Source organism: Nicotiana tabacum, chromosome 19, assembly GCF_000715075.1.
Source record: "Nicotiana tabacum cultivar K326 chromosome 19, ASM71507v2, whole genome shotgun sequence".
NCBI lineage: Eukaryota > Viridiplantae > Streptophyta > Magnoliopsida > Solanales > Solanaceae > Nicotiana > Nicotiana tabacum.
The window spans coordinates 82,418,700-82,437,447 of record NC_134098.1 but is presented as its reverse complement, the minus strand read 5'-3'; the positions used below and the strand labels follow the sequence as shown (position 1 = coordinate 82,437,447).

The following is an 18,748-nucleotide window of genomic DNA, read 5'->3' as shown; positions in this document are numbered from 1 at the left end:
ATGTCTTTTACAAAAAACGAAGGGCATATACTATTACGTTTGGATTTAATATTAATATTCCGTTTACAAAAAATCGAATATTTAATAACAATTCTGTTAATATTTACTATTAACAAATAAATTTTGGTCCAAAAAATTAATCAATCAATCATTTGACCAAATCCGAATCCGAATCCGAAGCCGAAGCCGAAGCAGAAGTCGTAGCCGAAGCCGAGCGAGCGATGACGATGACGACGACGACGACGACGACGCGAGGCTTGCCTTCTTATTAACTCTTTAAGAGTTAGAAGAAGTGCCATTGTACATATACCCATCAAAATCTTTTCCTCTTCCAATATGGGACAATATCCCTTTGTCAAGGAGGGAAACTCAAATATTTTTAATTTCCCTCCATTTCCCATTCACCCTCTTTTAAGCTACATTTAAGGTTAAAAACCCAACAATCCCCCACATGAATGGGGAATGGCTATATCACGGAAATATGCATGAAAAACTGTGTGATTCGCAAGCAAGGATTAATTGTATCAGGATAAGTAGGTTTCCCTTTGAACTTTCCGTAGTGAATTTATGTCGGATATACTCGGTCAATCGGTAGATTTGATATCTTTGAACCGTCGAACTTTGGTGTATACCTAGACAACCATAAGTCACACAACCAACCCTTAACCGTCTTGGGCTCTCATTGTTGTGTTCGTTTCAGCCATGAACACCGCCTGGTTTAATAAGTGCATAGAGAATTGGCCTTACAAAATTCTCCTTGAAGCGGCTAACACTTCATACTTAATAGGTGATTCCTAAACGTGTCATCCCGTAGATACACTATTTGATATACCCCGTATCAAATTTAGAAATCATTAAAAAGCCTTAATGCTTTATCTTTGGTACTGAACATTATCTCATCACGAGAATGGACCAAACTTTTAGTTGACAATGTTGAACCATCATTAATGACTTTATTTGATCTCCTTGAACCTAGATCTTGGGATCTCCAGTCTTCTAGGTAGAGTTACCGTCACAATGGCTTGTTCTCGGCCATAGTCCCATTCCCCTCGATGATTTCTCAACTACCTCTCTAGTTAGGCCTTTTGTAAGTGGATCCGATACATTATCGCTTGACTTTACATAGTCAATCGTGATAATTCCTCTAGAGAGTAATTGCCTAACGGTTTTATGTCTTCGTCGTATATGACGAGATTTACCGTTATACATCATGCTCCCAGCCCTTCCAATTTCAGCTTGACTATCGCAATGTATGCATATTAGTGCCAACGGCTTGGGCCAAAATGGAATGTCTTCCAAGAAATTCCGGAGCCATTCAGCTTCTTCACCGGCTTTATCTAAGGCTATGAATTCAGCTTCAATTGTAGAGCGGGCAATACCAGTTTGCTTGGACGACTTCCAAGATACCGCTCCTCCACCAATAGTGAATACATATCCACTTGTGGACTTAGAATCAGTTGAATCGGTGATCCAATTTGCATCACAATATTCCTCAATCACCGCAAGATATTTACTGTAGTGCAAAGCAAAGTCCTGGGTATGTTCTAAATATCCCAAAACTCATTTCATTGCCATCCAATGAGATTGACCTGGATTGCTCGTGTATCGACTCAATTTGCTTATAGCATAAGCTATATCTGGTCGTGTATAATTCATAATATACATTAAGCATCCCAACATACGAGCATAATCCAATTGTGATATGCTTTGGCCTTTGTTATTTGCTAATGCAAGATTCACGTCAATTGGAGTCTTTACAACTTTAAACCCTAAGTTCTTGAATTTTCCAAGTATTGTCTTAATATAATGAGATTGTGACAATGCCAGACCTTGAGGAGTCTTATTGATCTTAATCCCCAGAATTAAATCAGCAACTCCCAAGTCCTTCATATCAAACTTGCTAGTTAGCATACGCTTAGTCGCATTTATGTTGGAAATGTCATTACTCATTATCAGCATATGTGATTTGGAACATTTTTAATGTACACACATTTATCACATTCATTTATCTTAAAACCATTTGACAACATTATTTGGTTAAATTTCGCATGCCATTGTTTGGGTGCTTGTTTTAGTCCGTAAAGAGACTTAACAAGTCTACAAACCTTCTTTTCTTTACCATGAACCACAAACCCTTCAGGTTGTTCCATGTAGATTTCTTCCTCTAAGTCTCCATTTAAGAAGGCCGTCTTAACGTCCATTTGATGAATTTCAAGCCCATAAACTGCAGCTAATGCTACTAACATTCGTATGGACGTAATTCTTGTAATCGGAGAGTATGCATCAAAATAATCAAGACCTTCTCGCTGTCTATACCCTTTGACTACAAGTCTTACCTTATATTTATCAATAGTGTCATCATATTTCATTTTCCTCTTAAAAATCCATTTAGAACCCAAAGGTTTATTTCCATGAGGAAGATCAACCAATTCCCATGTATGGTTATTCAATATGAATTTTATTTCACTATTGACTGCCTCTTTCCAAAACAATGATTCTGAAGAAGACATAGCTTCTTTAAATGTTCGAGGCTCATTTTCCAATAAGAAAGTTACAAAATCTGGTCCAAATGAAGTAGACGTTCTTTGACGTTTACTACGTCTTGGATCCTCCTAATTAAATATACTTTCTTTTGTTTCTTCCCAAGGTCGTTTAGATCCTTCACCAATCGACTCACATTCCTTGTTATACAGGTATATATTTTTAAAGAATTCAGCATTATCTGATTCTATAACTGTATTATTATGAATGTCGGGATTTTCTGATTTATGAACCAGAAATCGATATGCTTTACTATTGGTCGCATATTTTATGAAAATACAACCAACGGTTTTCGGTCCTATTTTTACTCTTTTGGGTTTAGGAATTTGCACTTTTGCCAAACACCCCCACACTTTAAAATAATTCAAGTTGGGTTTCCTTCCTTTTCATTTTTCATATGGAATGGATTTTGTTTTGCTATGGGGTACTCTATTTAGTGTCCGGTTAGCCGTAAGAATGGCTTCCCCCCACAAGTTCTGTGGCAAACTAGAACTTATCAACAATGCGTTCATCATCTCCTTTAATGAACGATTCTTTCTTTTCGCAATCCCATTGGATTGGGGCGTGTAAGGGGCAGTTGTTTGATGAATTATTCCATATTCTAGACATATTTCTTCAAAAGGAGATTCATATTCGCCACCCCTATCACTTCTTATCATTTTAATTTTCTTGTTAAGTTGCGTTTCAACTTCATTTTTGTATTGCCTGAATGCATCTACTGCTTCATCTTTACTATTCAGTAAGTAAACATAGCAATATCAAGTATTGTCGTCAATAAAAATTATGAAATACTTCTTTCCACTGCGAGATAGTATTGACTTCATGTCGCAAATATCTGTGTGAATTAAGTCTAAAGGATTTGAATTCCTTTCAACTGACTTATAAGGATGTTTAACATACTTAGATTCCACACATATTTGACATTTTGATTTGTCGCATTCAAACATAGGCAATACTTCCAAATTAATCATTTTTCGTAAGGTTTTGTAATTGACATGACCCAAACGTATATGCCATAATTCATTTGACTCAAGTAAGTAAGAAGAAGCTGAAATTTTATTATTATTCTCAATAACCATTATATTCAGCTTGAAAAGGTCCTCAGTGAGGTAACCTTTTCCTACAAATATTTTATTCTTACTTGTTACAACCTTATCGGATACAAAAATACACTTAAACCCATTCTTAACAAGAAGTCCAGCAAAGACTAAGTTCTTTCTAATCTCGGGAACATGAAGGACGTTATTCGTCACCACCTTACCAGAAGTCATTTTTCATAAATATCTTTCCAGATCCTTCAATTTTTGCCGTTGCAAAATTTCCCATTAAAAGCGTCTCTTCGGGTCCAACAAGAGCATATGTAGCAAATGCTTCTCTAACAGCACAAACATGGTGAGTGGCTCCAAAATCAATCCACCACTCCTTAGGATTTCCTACCAGGTTGCATTCAGAAAGCATAGCACACAAGTCATCGATATCTTCGTGCTTTTCAACCATATTTACTTGACCCTTCTTCTTGTCTTTCTTTGGAGCATGACAATATGCAGATCTGTGTCGAGCTTTTCCACAGTTGTAGCAATTTCCGTTGAACCGCTTCTTGCTTGGGTTACTTTTCGGTCCATACGCCTTCTTCCTCTTATGATCCTCAACAATGTTTGCTCCCATTATTGTTTAGTTTTCACGTCCTTTATTTTCAGCAGCTTTATTGTCCTCTTCGATTCTCAACCGAATAATGAGATCTTCAAGGGACATCTCCTTTCGTTTGTGTTTCAAGTAGTTTTTGAAGTTCTTTCACAAAGGAGGCAACTTTTCAATCATTGCTGCAACTTGGAACGCTTCATTGATGACAAGACCTTCAGTGAACATTCTATTAGTAGAAACAATATAATTAATACTTTCAACATTAGTATTAATTTGACTTATACCTTCAGCAAGGAGATCGTGAATAATCACTTGCAATTCTTGGACTTGGGTAATAACAGACTTGCTATCTACCATTTTATAGTCCAAAAATTTAGCGGCAACGAATTTCTTTAACCCAGCATCTTTCGTTTTGTATTTATTTCCAAGCGCTATCCACAGTTGTTTTGACGTCTCCATATTACTATAGACGTTATACAGATCATGCTCTAGTCCACTAAGAATGTAATTCTTGCATAGAAAATCAGAATGCTTCCACGATTCAGTCACGAGAATGCGTTCATTTTCTGGAGTTTCATTGGGCAGAACAGGAACATCTTCTTTAATGAACTTCTGCAGACTTAAAGTCGTCAAGTAGAAGAACATCTTCTGCTGCCAGCACTTGAAGTCAATCCCGAAAAATTTTTCGGGTTTTTCTGCCGGTGTTGTTCGGCTTGTCGATGCATTGGCAGTTACCATAGGAACAGTCTGGTTCCCGTTGTCATTCGTCATTTCTGTAAAAGAATGACACAAACAAACGTTAAAATCATGTAGATTTTAATCTTCACTAGAGTAGAAAATCACACAGGTTTTAGTCTCCAGAAACAGTGAATATAACATAAATACAGAAAATATTAAATTTCTTAAGCTTGTTATTTAGCTGTATTTGTAAAATAATTATGGAGAAGATAAAATAACATAAATGTAAAAGAAACAAAATTTAATCCCGTCCCAGTACCCAAGGTTGTGGATTATTTCCTCCCAGGATAGAACGAATTACACACTGGTGTAGCGATACTTCAAACACCAATGTTTCAGCGAACACAAAGATCGGTATCAAATCACATTTACTGATGCTTTGTTTGTAGTTAAAATAATGCAGAAGAAAGGAGGAAAAGTCAGAAATTCGTATGAAAAATCTGAGAGAATGGACTGGTATTTATAGCCAATGTTGAGCTCAAACTGAAGAGGTGCAACTCTTCAAATCCGAAGAGGTGCCAACTGTTTCTTCAAATCTGAAGAGGTGTAAACTGTTCTTCAACTCTTCAGATTTGAAGAGGTGCAACTCTTCAAATCCGAAGAGGTGCCAACTGTTTCTTCAAATCTAAAGAGGTGCAAACTGTTCTTCAACTCTTCAGATTTGAAGAGGTGCAAACTGTTCTTCAAATCTGAAGAGGTGCAAAATATTTTATAAATGTCTTTTATAAAAAACGAAGGGCATATACTATTACGTTTGGATTTAATATTAATATTCCGTTTACAAAAAACCGGATATTTAATAACAATTCTGTTAATATTTACTATTAACAAATAAATTTGGTCCAAAAAATTAATCAATCAATCATTTGACCAAATCCGAAGCCGAAGCCGAGCGACGACGGCGGCGCGAGGCTTGCCTTCTTATTAACTCTTTAAGAGCTAGAAGAAGTGCCATTGTATATATACCCATCAAAATCTTTTCCTCTTCCAATATGGGACAATATCCCTTTGTCAAGGAGGGAAACTCAAATATTTTCAAGCGACGACGACGGCGCGAGGCTTGCCTTCTTATTAACTCTTTAAGAGCTAGAAGAAGTGCAATTGTATATATACCCATCAAAATCTTTTTCTCTTCCAATATGGGACAATATCCCTTTGTCAAGGAGGGAAACTCAAATATTTTCAAGCGACGACGACGGCGCGAGGCTTGCCTTCTTATTAACTCTTTAAGAGCTAGAAGAAGTGCAATTGTATATATACCCATCAAAATCTTTTCCTCTTCCAATATGGGACAATATTCCTTTATCAAGAAGGAAAACTCAAATATTTTTAATTTTCCTCCATTTCCCATTTACCCTCTTTTAAGCTACATTTAAGCTTAAAAAACTCAAACATAAGATACCCATGAAACAAAGAAGCGCGATTTGGAGAGGCGAACGACTCTGTACGGGTAAGTCATGAAGCTTAATTTGCCCTCCACTCATTCCAACGCCTACTCTTGTCCTCTCCAGTACCTCTCCAGTACAATATCAGCGGCCCACGATTTTACTTCATAACGTACGTCTTTTTTTTCTTCACAATGGCTGTTAACCATACTATTTATAATTTTACCTAGGGAAACATGATCTTAGGATCAAGTTCCTCTTTAAATGAGATTAAAAGTGTCATTGATGAAGATGTAACGGCATGTCATGAATGCAAATATTTTCTGTAACGACTGCTCGCTGTCAAAACAATTGGCGATTGAAACGTTACTTGGCCAGCTTTTGAAAAAATAAAGATGCAGGATAAAGAGACAGTCTTTTGAAATTTGAATAACGTAACTAAGCTAGATGAAGATTTTTAGGGATGGGAAATCTTTGAGGGGACTCAATATTAGAGCCTAGGCATATATATATATATATATATATATATATATATATATATATATATATGCGCGCGCGCGCGCAATTCCCTTTCATTTTCCTTTAGTACGTCCCATCTCCATTTTTCCTTTCCATGCAATATTAATGCAATGTGGAACACACAAGGAGCATTCTCATGTGCAGCTTTGGCCACCCTAACCTAGAGCTACCTAATACGACGACGTGACTTTTTCTCCTTACACTTATGGACACTGCGATAGAACTCCCCATCGATAAATAATATAAGGTCTATAAATTTGTTTAAGAAGAAGAAGAAGTAGTATCTGAATCTGTGTGTATTTTTGGGATAGACAAAAATATAAATATAATCAAACATTTCTTCTTCCCTAGAAAAAGGGATGTGTAATGTGTAATGAACTAATACAGGTAAATCAACACTAGCAGGCGCGTACATAGCCTTCTAATATTGAGTTCAACCAATGAATTCATAACTTTTGATGCGGTTCATGAATTCGATCATGTATAAAAATCTATTAAAATTGTAACATATAGTATATATATATATGAACCCGTAATTTAAAAAAATACAATGAGTCAATGATAAAAACTTTAAAGGTCGAACTCATAGTGTTTGGATCCTGTATAGACTTTTAAACACGACGGCACGTTTGGTTAATTTTGTGGTACAACTAATCCCAACGAAAAATCCTGCATAAAGCAATACTACAATATTACACGCGTCTTAACAATCCTGCATAATACTTTCTTCATTATTGATCACCGCGTTACAATCCCTTCATTTTGATCACAACATAATTAGTATAATGACCCCAAGAATCAACGTAAAGAATGTGAACTCGTGTCAACCGTCCATTTTAATCTCTTGGATCAGCACTAAAAATCTAATCCGTTGTAGCCAAGTTCTCCAGCTTTTTCCTTGGATGTGGCTCGAAGCAAATTGAAAGTCCAAACTATAAACGAAAAATGACACTGTATAATCGCGTTAAAAATAAAAGTTAAAAAAATATATAAAATTTGTATATATTTATTTATATATATATTCTGTATGTTATACATAAAAATTATATAAATTTTATATATTTTTTCGACTATCAAATATAAATAATTTATGACACGAGCTAAAAGTGATAATAACTCAAATATAAAGTAGCGTGCGTCCAATCTAGTATAGCTGGCCAGCTCTAATATTTCGATTGGGCCCAAATCCAACTAATATTTGATGAGAACCAGAAAAATATTAGTTGTCCCATCAACAGAATATTATGTTTCTTTTTGCTCTTATCTATTTAGACCGAGTCTTTTGAGCCACCAATTAGTCAGTCTCCAACTATTTATCCACGTTATTATGATTACCAAACATATGCTTTCAATATCACAATCATAGTGCCTCATGAAGGTGCCAACTGCTAATGGAGGGACCCCAAATAAGCACCTTTTGGTGAATTAATTGTTGCTTTTGGACTTTGGAGAGGGAATATTTTGACATTTTTCATGCGCATGATCTGTAAAAAAAGTTGCCCTTTTTACCTTTGCCTTGGCTTTTATATTAGTATTATCTCTCAGTTGATGTGTATGACGGTAAATAAAAGAAAGAGTGAAGCATCCCATTTGCATAGTTGGAAAAGCACCGTACCCCAAAGAGGTAAGACAATAAAAAATGTATCAAATTGGCAAATAAAAACACACAAAGGTAAAGTACGCACCCAAAGATGCTCAAAGAGCTAAAGTGATTTTACATCTTCACCACTCTCTGTATATGTTTGATCCGTGTGACATGTCTTTTAAGATTTGAATTTAACTTATATGATATAGAAGACAAGATTGGGTTGCCCTAGTGGTGGGCACCATACACTTCCAATCAAGAGGTTGTGAGTTCGAGTCACCCCAAGAGTAAGGTGGGGAGTTCTTGCTCGGAGGGAGCTAGGGGTCTATCAGAAACAGCCTCTCTACCCCAGGGTAGGGGTAAAGTCTGCGTACACACTACCCTCCCCAGACTCCACTAATGGGATTATACGAGGTTGTTGTTGTTTTTATATACTAGCTCAAGAAGCAAAGCAAAGGACAAGAATCAATGAATAGAGATGAAAAAGGAAGAAGCAGCGGAGATCTCGAAGAAGAATCAATCAATGATAGGTCGTTGAAGTCAGAAATCAAGGGATCTATCGCTGACCACTAAAGTAACAGAAAAGATATGCCTCGCGAAGTGTGTGTATATATATATATATATATATGCTCCAGATTTGAAGAAGATATACTTTGAACGAACCATTATCACTCTTTTTGCTTTACTCCAAACAAACATTGTACTTCTCCTTAGATCTGTTGTGTAATTAGGGAGAGAAGAAAGAGAGATAAACACTGGTGAGGCATTGTATCAAGAAGAGAAAAGTGATATAGATACTAAGTCGTTGGTGTAAAGCTATATCAACCATCTTGTACTCGAGATACTTCAAATACTAAAGAGATCACCCTTACAACCCAAGGGGACTGGACATAGGATTCACATTGAATCCGAACCAGTATAAAAATCCTGGTTTCTTTATTTTTTGCTCTTCATTTCTGCATTATTATTATTATTATTTTACTTTTTTCTCTAGTCGACTAATTGGCAAACTAGTCAACTACTTAGAATACTAAAAATTAAAAAAAAAAGTCAATTTACCCCATCTTGTACTTTCAATTGGTATCAGAGATAGTCTCACACTTTTTGCTTAACAGCTTATGAGAAAAGATCATGGCAAATCAAGTAATTGTCGGAGCACTCTTTCAAGAAGGAACGCCGCAAGTTAGACCACCATATTTCAACAACACTTTTCTCACTGGAAAGTGCGAATGAAAATATATGCAAAATCCTATAGTGTCAAAGTATGGCGCGTTATCAAAAAGGGGAACTATCCACTACCAGCAGCAGCTCAACCACCTGCTGATCCGAAAGATATAGATGAATACACAGACGAGCAAATGGCAGTTATTCAGGTCAATGCCAAGGCACGAAATTTACTCTATAATGCTATAAGTGGAGAGAAGTATGAGAAAATCTCAAGTTGGGATACAACCAAAGAAATGTGGGATAAACTGAAAGTTACTTATGAAGTAACCAGCAAAGTGAAAGAAATTCACATTAACATTTTGGTTTATGACTATGAACTCTTCCAGATTAAAGAAGGAGAATCCATTGAGGAAATGTTTGCAAGGTTCAACAAAATCATTAGCGATCTAAAAGCTTTTGGTAAACCATACTTAAGTGGTGATCAAGTTCGAAAAATTCTAAGAAGTCAGCCTACCACTTGGCAGACAAAAGTAGTTGCACTTGAATCTCAAGATCTAAACAAACTTTCATATGACGAGCTTCGAGGAGATCTTATAGCATTTGAGAAAATACATCTCAAGAAAACAAACAGAAACTCTTTCAAAAGCAAAGACATTGTGTCTACCATTAAGCCTTTACAATTACTTCATATGGATTTGTTTGGACCCACCAAAACTACTAGCATAGGAGGAAGACGATATGCTTTTGTTATTGTTGATGACTACTCACGTTTTACATGGGTGATTCTCTTATCTAATAAAGATGAAGCTTTGAAATACTTTGAGATTTTCTGTAAGGAAGTTGAAAGAGAAAATGGGTACCTTATTACAACCATTCAAAGCGATCATGGAAGAGAATTCGAAAGCAGAGCATGCGAAGATTTCTGCAATGATCAAGGGTATACTCACAACTTCTCAGCTCCAAGATCACCTCAACAGAATGGAGTAGTTGAGCGGAAAAATAAAACTCTACGAGATATGGCCAGAACAATGATATTGGAACATTCCCTGCCAAACCACTTTTGGGCAGAAGCAGTAAGCACATCCTAGCACGTTCTTAACGGATGTCTTATAAGACCTATCTTGAAGAAAACTCCGTATGAATTATGGAAAGCTAAACGGCCCAACATAGACTATTTTCATCATTTTAGCAGCAAGTGTTTTATCCACAACAATGGTAAGGACAATCTTGAAAAATTTGATCTAAGAAGTGATGAAGGTATTTTTCTGGGTTATTCCATAAACAGTAGATCTTTTAGAGTTTATAATAAATACACTTTATCTGTAGAAGAATCAGTACATGTCATATTTGATGAAAATAACACTACGGCCGAGAAAGAAATTATTGCAGGTGATGAAGATATCAGCCAAGAAACATCACAGTCAAGCAAATCTCAAAAGTCGACTGATAAGACAGACGGTGTCACAGAATCGACTAATGAACCTGTCAACAGTCAACCAAAATCACAGAAGGGTCAACTACTCATACGATTGCAACATGTCCAAATGAGTGGAAAAGTGAACCAGAGTATCCTCAGAAGTTTATCATATGAGATCCAAGTGAAGGAATGAAAACTAGGGGAGCCCTTAAGAAAAAGGCAAATGTAGCACTCATCTCTCATATTGAACCAAAGAAGGTTGAGTAAGCATTAAAAGACTCCAGCTGGATACAAGCAATGAAGGAGGAACTCGATCAATTTGATAAAAATCAAATCTGGGAACTGCTACCTAAGCCTGCAAATGCTACTATAGTTGGAACAAAATGGATTTTCAGAAATAAGCTTAATGTAAATGGAAAGGTTGTGAGAAACAAATCCAGACTAGTAGCCCAAGGATACTCACAGCAGGAAGGAGTCGACTACGATGAAATCTTTGCTCTAGTAGCTCGACTAGAGTTTATACGAATTATTCTTGCATATGCATCCTTCAAATGATTTAGACTTTTCCAGAAGGATGTCAAAAGTATTTTTTTAAATGGCTTTATTGATGAAGAGGTATATGTAAAATAATCTCCTAGTTTTGAAGACTCAAAATTCCTTTACCATACGTATAAGTTGACTAAAGCTCTGTATGGACTCAAACAAGCTCCACGAGCCTGGTACAAAAGGCTTAGCTCATTTCTACTTGACCATGGCTTTATAAGAGGTAAAGTAGATGCTAGATTATTTATCAAAAGATCATCAAGAGGTAATCTTATTATTCAAGTTTATGTTGATGGTATTATCTTTGGAAGTGCTAACCCTCTTTTGTGCAAGGAATTCGCTAGTCTTATGCAAAGTGAGTTTGAAATGAGCATGATGGGAGAGCTTATGTTTTTCCTTGAACTTCAAATTCAACAATCTGAAGAATGAACTTTTGTGTGCCAGAAGAAATATACAAACAAATTAATTCAAAAGTTTGGCATGAGCAGTGCTAAAGCAATTGGTATACCAATGAGCCCGTCAACAAGTCTCGACAAGGACTAAAAAGGAAATCCAGTTGATGAAACTAAATATCGTGGAATGATGGGCTCTTTGCTTTACTTGACTGCCAGTCGACCATATATTATGTTTAGTGTATGTAAATGTGCCAGGTTTCAGTCATCTCCTAAGAAATCGCATCTTACTGCAGTAAAGAGAATAATTTGTTATCTCATCGGAACTATCTCTTATGGACTATGGTACCCATGTTCTAACAATTTTAAGCTAGAAGGTTTGTTAGATGCTGATCTTGCAGGTGATAAGGAAGAAGGAAAAAGCACCAGCTGAACATGTCAATTAATGGGAAAGGAATTAATATCATGGAACAGTAAGAAACAAGGCTCAGTTGCATTATCCACAACGAAGGCAGAATATATTGCCATTGGGCAATGCTGTGCAAAGTTACTATGGATGTCTCATCAACTGGGTGACTATGAGCTATTTTTTAAACCTATTCAAATATTTAGTGATAACTCTAGTGCTATATGTCTCTCAAAGAATCCTGTGCATCATTCTAGGGCTAAGCATATAGACATTAAACATCATTTCATTAGAGATCATGTCCTTAAGGGAGATATAGAATTATCATTTGTTGGCACCACTGATCAATTAGCAGACATTTTTACTAAACCTTTACTTGAAGATAGATTTTGGTCCCTAAGAGAACTACTTGGCATTATTTCGCTTGATCATAAAAATTAGGGGCTATGTATTAATTCTTGTGTGTCTAATGTTTTTAGTTTTATTCTCTCTGTAATTATGCATTAATTAAGCGCCTCCGATTTCACTCTCTTTTCCCATCAGTCGCAGCTTTCAAGAAAGGAAAATCAATCATCATGACCCTTCACTGACACCTTTTTCTTTCCTACACTCAACCGTAAAAATCCCTTCTTTTTAATCCTCTGAACCATTCTCCCATGTCTTCATTGTTCCTATCGCTCAAAAACCCTTCTCCAAAATCCTTCAAACCATTCTTCAAAATCCTTCAATGGCTAAACACACTAAGAATTCATCTGCCTCCACTAGAAAAAGTACTCGTTCCAAGGGAAAACCCTCTTCTCAGCCTCCGGAAAAAGTAGACCTAGGGTCTGATCACTCAGAAGGGTTTGCCTCTTCTCATACAGAACCATCTGACCACTCTCACCGAATAGGAAATATCTTGGCAAAATGCCCTTTTACCCCCAAGAAATCCAAAATAGATCTAAACTTCTCGATTTCTCTAGAGTCCGACCTCAATTTCTAGGATACCCCAAATAAGGATTTCTTTGTTACTCTGAAAGACAAGCCTATTGCTCACAGTAAAGTAATCGACCTTGATGACATGGAGGCCCTCAATTGTAAGGTAAATGATCTGTTTGTTTTTCAAGGATGGTCTAAATTCCTCTCTGTACCCCCTCCCAAAGTCTATGAACCTTTAGTGAGAATGTTTTATGCCAATCTTTGCTCTGGCAAGCCTGATAAGTTAGAATTCCTTGTTCTAGGACAACACATTGTCCTTGATTGTGCCATGTTTGACTCAATTTTTCAATGTAAGTGCTCTGGTTTTCCTATGCTTTTCAAGAATACTTGGATTGATGATTTCAAAATTTCTTTTGATCAAGCAAAACGTTGTATTGCTGAGTGTCTATCTGATTTCCTTCCTAGCCAGTTAGGTCCCAGTGATGTTAGTTTCGAAACCCGAGTTCTGGCCCACATTGTTGCAACTACTCTTCTTCCTCGCACTGGCCTACTCTCCACCTTCTCTCAACGAGACACCTTTCTTATCTGCTGTCTTGTGCCCAAACTTAAGGTTAAACTATCCTCATGGGTCATAAACTTCATGATTGAGAGTGTTGATGATCCCACCAGTCTACCCTATGGTATGGCTATCACCCACATCTTGAAAGCCCACAACATTTCTATCTCAGAATACCCCTTTGTCTCTGTCTCAAAGTCCTACAACTCTAGAGCCTTTGCCAGTATGGGGTATGTGTGTACTAAAGGTTCCTGGGTGAAGAAACAGGAAGGTGAAGTCAAGAATGTTTAGAGTGATTCTAAGATCAAAGCCTCTGTTTACCATCATAGTGTAGGTGATCCTGCTCTTATAGAGAAACTGACTGCTATTGACAACAAGTTGATCATCATCAAGATGAGGACAACTGTAACTCAATCCACTGTTGGGGACATCCATGCAATCTCCATAGAGACTGGGTCCGACGTTTCAAAGATGAGGGTCAAAATTCTCAAACTTGCAGAAAACGCAGTCAAAGCCTTCAAGGAAGTACATGACAGGATTGATGGAGTGATAGTTTTAGCTAATGCCACCTTTGAGCATATGAAGGAGGCGATTTACAACACTCTCACTTATTTCTTGCGTCGTTAGTTGTGGATGTTTCAGACAATGTTTTTGCTATTTTGCCTTTTTGGATTGGATAACCAGTCGCTGGATATTTTTCTTTACTTATGCTAAACTCTGCATGCTTATAATTTGTAAATATTTGCCTATGATGTGCCTGTTTCTACTTAATTTCAACTGTAAATATGCATATCCCCTCTTTGTTGATATCAAAAAGGGGGAGAAAAGAAGTCATACATTGTAGGACAAATAGCAGCGTTTGTTGAGGGGGAGTCGACTGAAGTATATGCAATACCTGTTGAGGGAGAGTCGACTGAAGTATATGCAGCACCTGTTGAGGGGGAGTTGATTACAATGGAGTAGGCCAACCGGGAAGTAAACTGTTGTTTATATATTTTTTTTTTGTCATCATAAAAAATGGGAAGATTATTAAATATGAGTTTCAATGATGAAAAATAATATATCACATTTAGTGCACGATCACAAGGGATAAAACAAAGAAATCAAAAAGCCCTATCATTCAAGTATAGATTAAGGAAACAATCTATTAACGGGAGCTCTAGAAGCAAAGCAAAGGACATGAATCAATGATTAGAGATAAAAAAAGGAAGAAGCAGCGGAGATCCGGAAGAAGAATCAATCAATGATTTGATAGATGATTGACGGAAGCTATTATAGGAAGGTCCCAAATCAAAGGGAAACAAGATTGCAAAGTGCTGCACTGGAGATCGTTGAAGCTAGAAATCAAGGGATCTATCGCTGATCACTCAAGTAACGGAAAAGATATGCCTAGCGGATGAAAAGCCTGTCAAGACCACAAATCAAGGAAGATCAACGGAAACTCGACTTTATTCTTGGAAAGAATCAATTTATGATTCCTTTCAAGGATCAACTCCCTTGGGTTTCTAATCTCTCAAGATTCACGTCAATCAAGAGGTCTCGCGAAGTATATATATATATATGTTCCAGATTTGAAGAATACATTCTTTGAACGAACCATTATCACTCTTTTTGTTCTACTCCAAGCAAACATTATACTTCTCCTTAGATCTGTTGTATAATTAGTGAGAGAAGAAAGAAAGATAAATACTGGTGAGGCATTGTATCAAGAAGAGAAAAGTGACATAGATATTGAGCCGTTGGTGTAAAGCTACATCAACTATCTTGTACTCGAGATACTTCAAATACTGAAAGAGATCATCCTTACAAGCTAAGGGGACTGGACGTAGGAATCACATTGAATCTGAATCAGTATAAAACTCCGGGTGTCTTTATTTCCTGTTCTTCATTTCTGCATTATTATTATTTTGTTATTATCTCTAGTCGACTAACTGGCAAACTAGTCTACTTACAATGAAAAAAAAAGTCAATTCACCCCCTATTGTAATTTCACTAATATTTGTATGCAAAAATATCAGCAAATTGTACTTTAAGTATGATGTTGTAAAAACAATTTTACAGCCTCAATGAATAAAATTATACTATTTAACATTTTTACACACCATCTATAGAAGCCACTGAATAGTTGTATTGTCTAAATTATCCTTGATTTCTCTTTAAGTATCTAACTTAATTAATACTCAACTAATTAGGATAGTAAGATTAGATTTGGAAAAAATAGTAGTATAAATTAATTTTTATTTTGCTAAAATGTCAAATATTTTAGACAAGTTTAGTTTGCAAAATTGCCAGCTTTTTAAATAGAAGTCATCATTCGGACTTGCTTATTGTTATTGATTTCTACTGATCTTCTATTGTGGGATCACAATTTTCATGCTCTAGATTGTATTATATTTCTTCAAAATCAAGAAATATATAGGAATAAAAAAGAACAAATTAGAAAAAAAATGCGTGTGCATGAGACTGCTACATGTAAAGAAATAGCGAGCTTAGAAGAATATTCATTGTATAGTATATCAATTACGTATCAAATTGTACAACTTTTGTCTCGAGAGAAAAAAAGAAAAAGAGAGAATAATAATATTGTAAATTTCAAAAAGAAAAATACTAACAGACACTCTTTATAATCTGGCGTCTTTCATCAGCACAATTCGGGATGACTCAGTCCTCAAAGGCCTTTCGCCATCTCCATTAATTGCAACCTCACAAATTTCTACTGCCTAATCGAATTTTCTAATCTTTTAACAAACTGATTTTTCAGTACATCTCAGTAGTGGCCGAGATTCACCAAAATTCTCCACACTATTCCGGTACTTTGCATGGCATGATTTCTGAAAATCCTCAAGGCTCAATGAACGGGTCGGGTTACCCGATCCGGATCTAGAGACAAACCGAAGGATCTCCTCGAACAGGAACTCGTCGCAAGGTATAGCCAAGGTTCCATGGTTGGAAAAACCGTACTCTTCCTCGGCCTGAATCAATAGCTTCCTAAAAATTGGATGATTTAAGTATGTCGCCCGCACGACGAATCTCCGGCAACTACTGCCTACGGAGATTGCCACGTGTCCGGCAGGCACATCAGGAGCTATTCGTTTAGATGAAGACGACACAGCTCTTTTTCTCCAATGCCGAAGCATCTGACGAATCTTAACGATGTAACGGATCTTCATCGATTTTCCGATCTCCGGCGACATCTCTAGTGACAAAATATGAGTGGTGTGTGAGAGTGGAGAAACTTTTCCGGTTTGCGATTTGGAATTGTAAGGAGTTGTACTCTACGCGGGTCTCTTATATAGACCGAATAACTGAAAGGACGAAATTGACCTTGGTAAGTTGAGGATATCTACGGGATTGCGACAGGTGCTCTAAGGCCCATGTGGTGGGCAGAGAAAAAGTGAATATGATTAGTTGCCGTTGTGGGACCCAATTTTACAACCAACGAGTCTCTCTTCTGAATCTCTGTGGATTTTATTTTCATATTATTGAATTTTTCTTTTTCGTTTTCTTTTTTTGTCTCATTTTGATGATTGCGAATCAATTTTTTTTAATATCATTAAGTAGTGTAGTGAGATAAATGGAATCTCTCTCAAAAAATGAAGGTTCCGATTTTGAGTTTTAAATATGGAGAAAGTTCTATAAGTAAATATTTTTTTTAGTGGACCTTACACAATATGAACTCAATTTAATTAGTCAGTTAATAACTTAATATTTAATACCGGATAAATCAAGCACAAAAAAAAAGGAATCAATTTGATAGTTTTTGGAGCTTAGTTAAAGAAAAATTAATTTGATTTATCAAATATATTCTTATCACAAGTAAAAAGCTAAGTATTTGTAAACTACAAAAAACAATGTGTTAAGAGTTGCAATTATTTCATATTAAATACAATCAAAAAGAAAAAAAAAGTGACAGATAAACGGGAACAAAATTAGTACTAAATGCATCTTCTCCTTTCTATTTTCGTACAGACATTAAATGGCATTAAAAGTTTTGTGTGGCAATATTTGGTTAATCTTATTTTAGTTTTGGAATGTCTTGAAGTTTACTCTAATATGTTTTCTCTCTATAAATTTGTTTCCATTTTAGTTCAAACCAGATGTTATTATACGACATAGACTTATTCGAAAATATGTATGTGCAAATGGAAAGATATGAAAATTGTACTCACTTATTATGTCTTCGTATTTTTAGAAATGTTGATCCTTTTTATTAATGTGGGTGTAGCCTACTTTTTTAGTCAAATTATTTTTTAAAGAAAATATATTGAAATAGTCAATGTTAGTTTTAGATGGATCCATGAGAGAGTAGATTAACTAACATCAAATTTCCAGGATCTGAAATAAACGAACAATTAACAGATTAATTAACCTCATAAGCATATACTTTAAAAATACAACTAATATCACGTTACACCCCTTGATTTTCTTTTTCTATTTTAATTTTTAATTACGGACCCAAATTATTTGAAGATTTCTTGTCTGTCAAGGATCTTTCTATCCCTGTAATCCTACACTAAAAAATGGAAATAGTAAAGATTTGGGGAATATTTATGGGGCCTGCATTCATATTGCATCTAACCACATGTAATTATTTTGCTAACTAACTAAATAATCCTAATTTAAGGCAGACAAATTTTTCTCATCAGTCACCTCACAAACTATATGGGGGATACGTTATCCTTTGTAAAATCATTTTTCACCGATTCCACTAAAATTGGTAAAGTAGCAGAGGAAGTGTATAGGGAAAATGACATTGTATAGTCACTCTTAAAATAATATTCGTAAAAACATATATTTTTTGCATAAAGATATATTTTATATGTTATATACAAATTTTATACACTTTTTCGTTAATGGATTTAAATAGTTTCTGATACGGATCTAAAAGTGAAAAAGCCCAAGTGTATAGGTATCCATCAGTGGCCCAATTAACAAACAAC

General features: G+C 35.8%; 1 protein-coding gene across 1 annotated transcript; it reads right to left on the bottom strand.

Annotated features, from left to right (window-relative positions):
* Positions 1–16,549: 16,549 nt before the first annotated feature.
* On the bottom strand, positions 16,550–17,002 carry LOC107766364 (auxin-induced protein 6B-like). Its single transcript, XM_016585136.2, has one exon. It carries the CDS (start codon positions 17,000–17,002, stop codon positions 16,550–16,552), a length of 453 nt encoding a protein of 150 aa, XP_016440622.1.
* Between the last annotated feature and the right edge of the window lie 1,746 nt (positions 17,003–18,748).

What these genes read in the sequence shown, in the direction of transcription:
- LOC107766364 (XM_016585136.2), bottom strand. Translation starts at nt 17,002, where the DNA reads ATGTCGCCGGAGATCGGAAAATCGATGAAGATCCGTTACATCGTTAAG.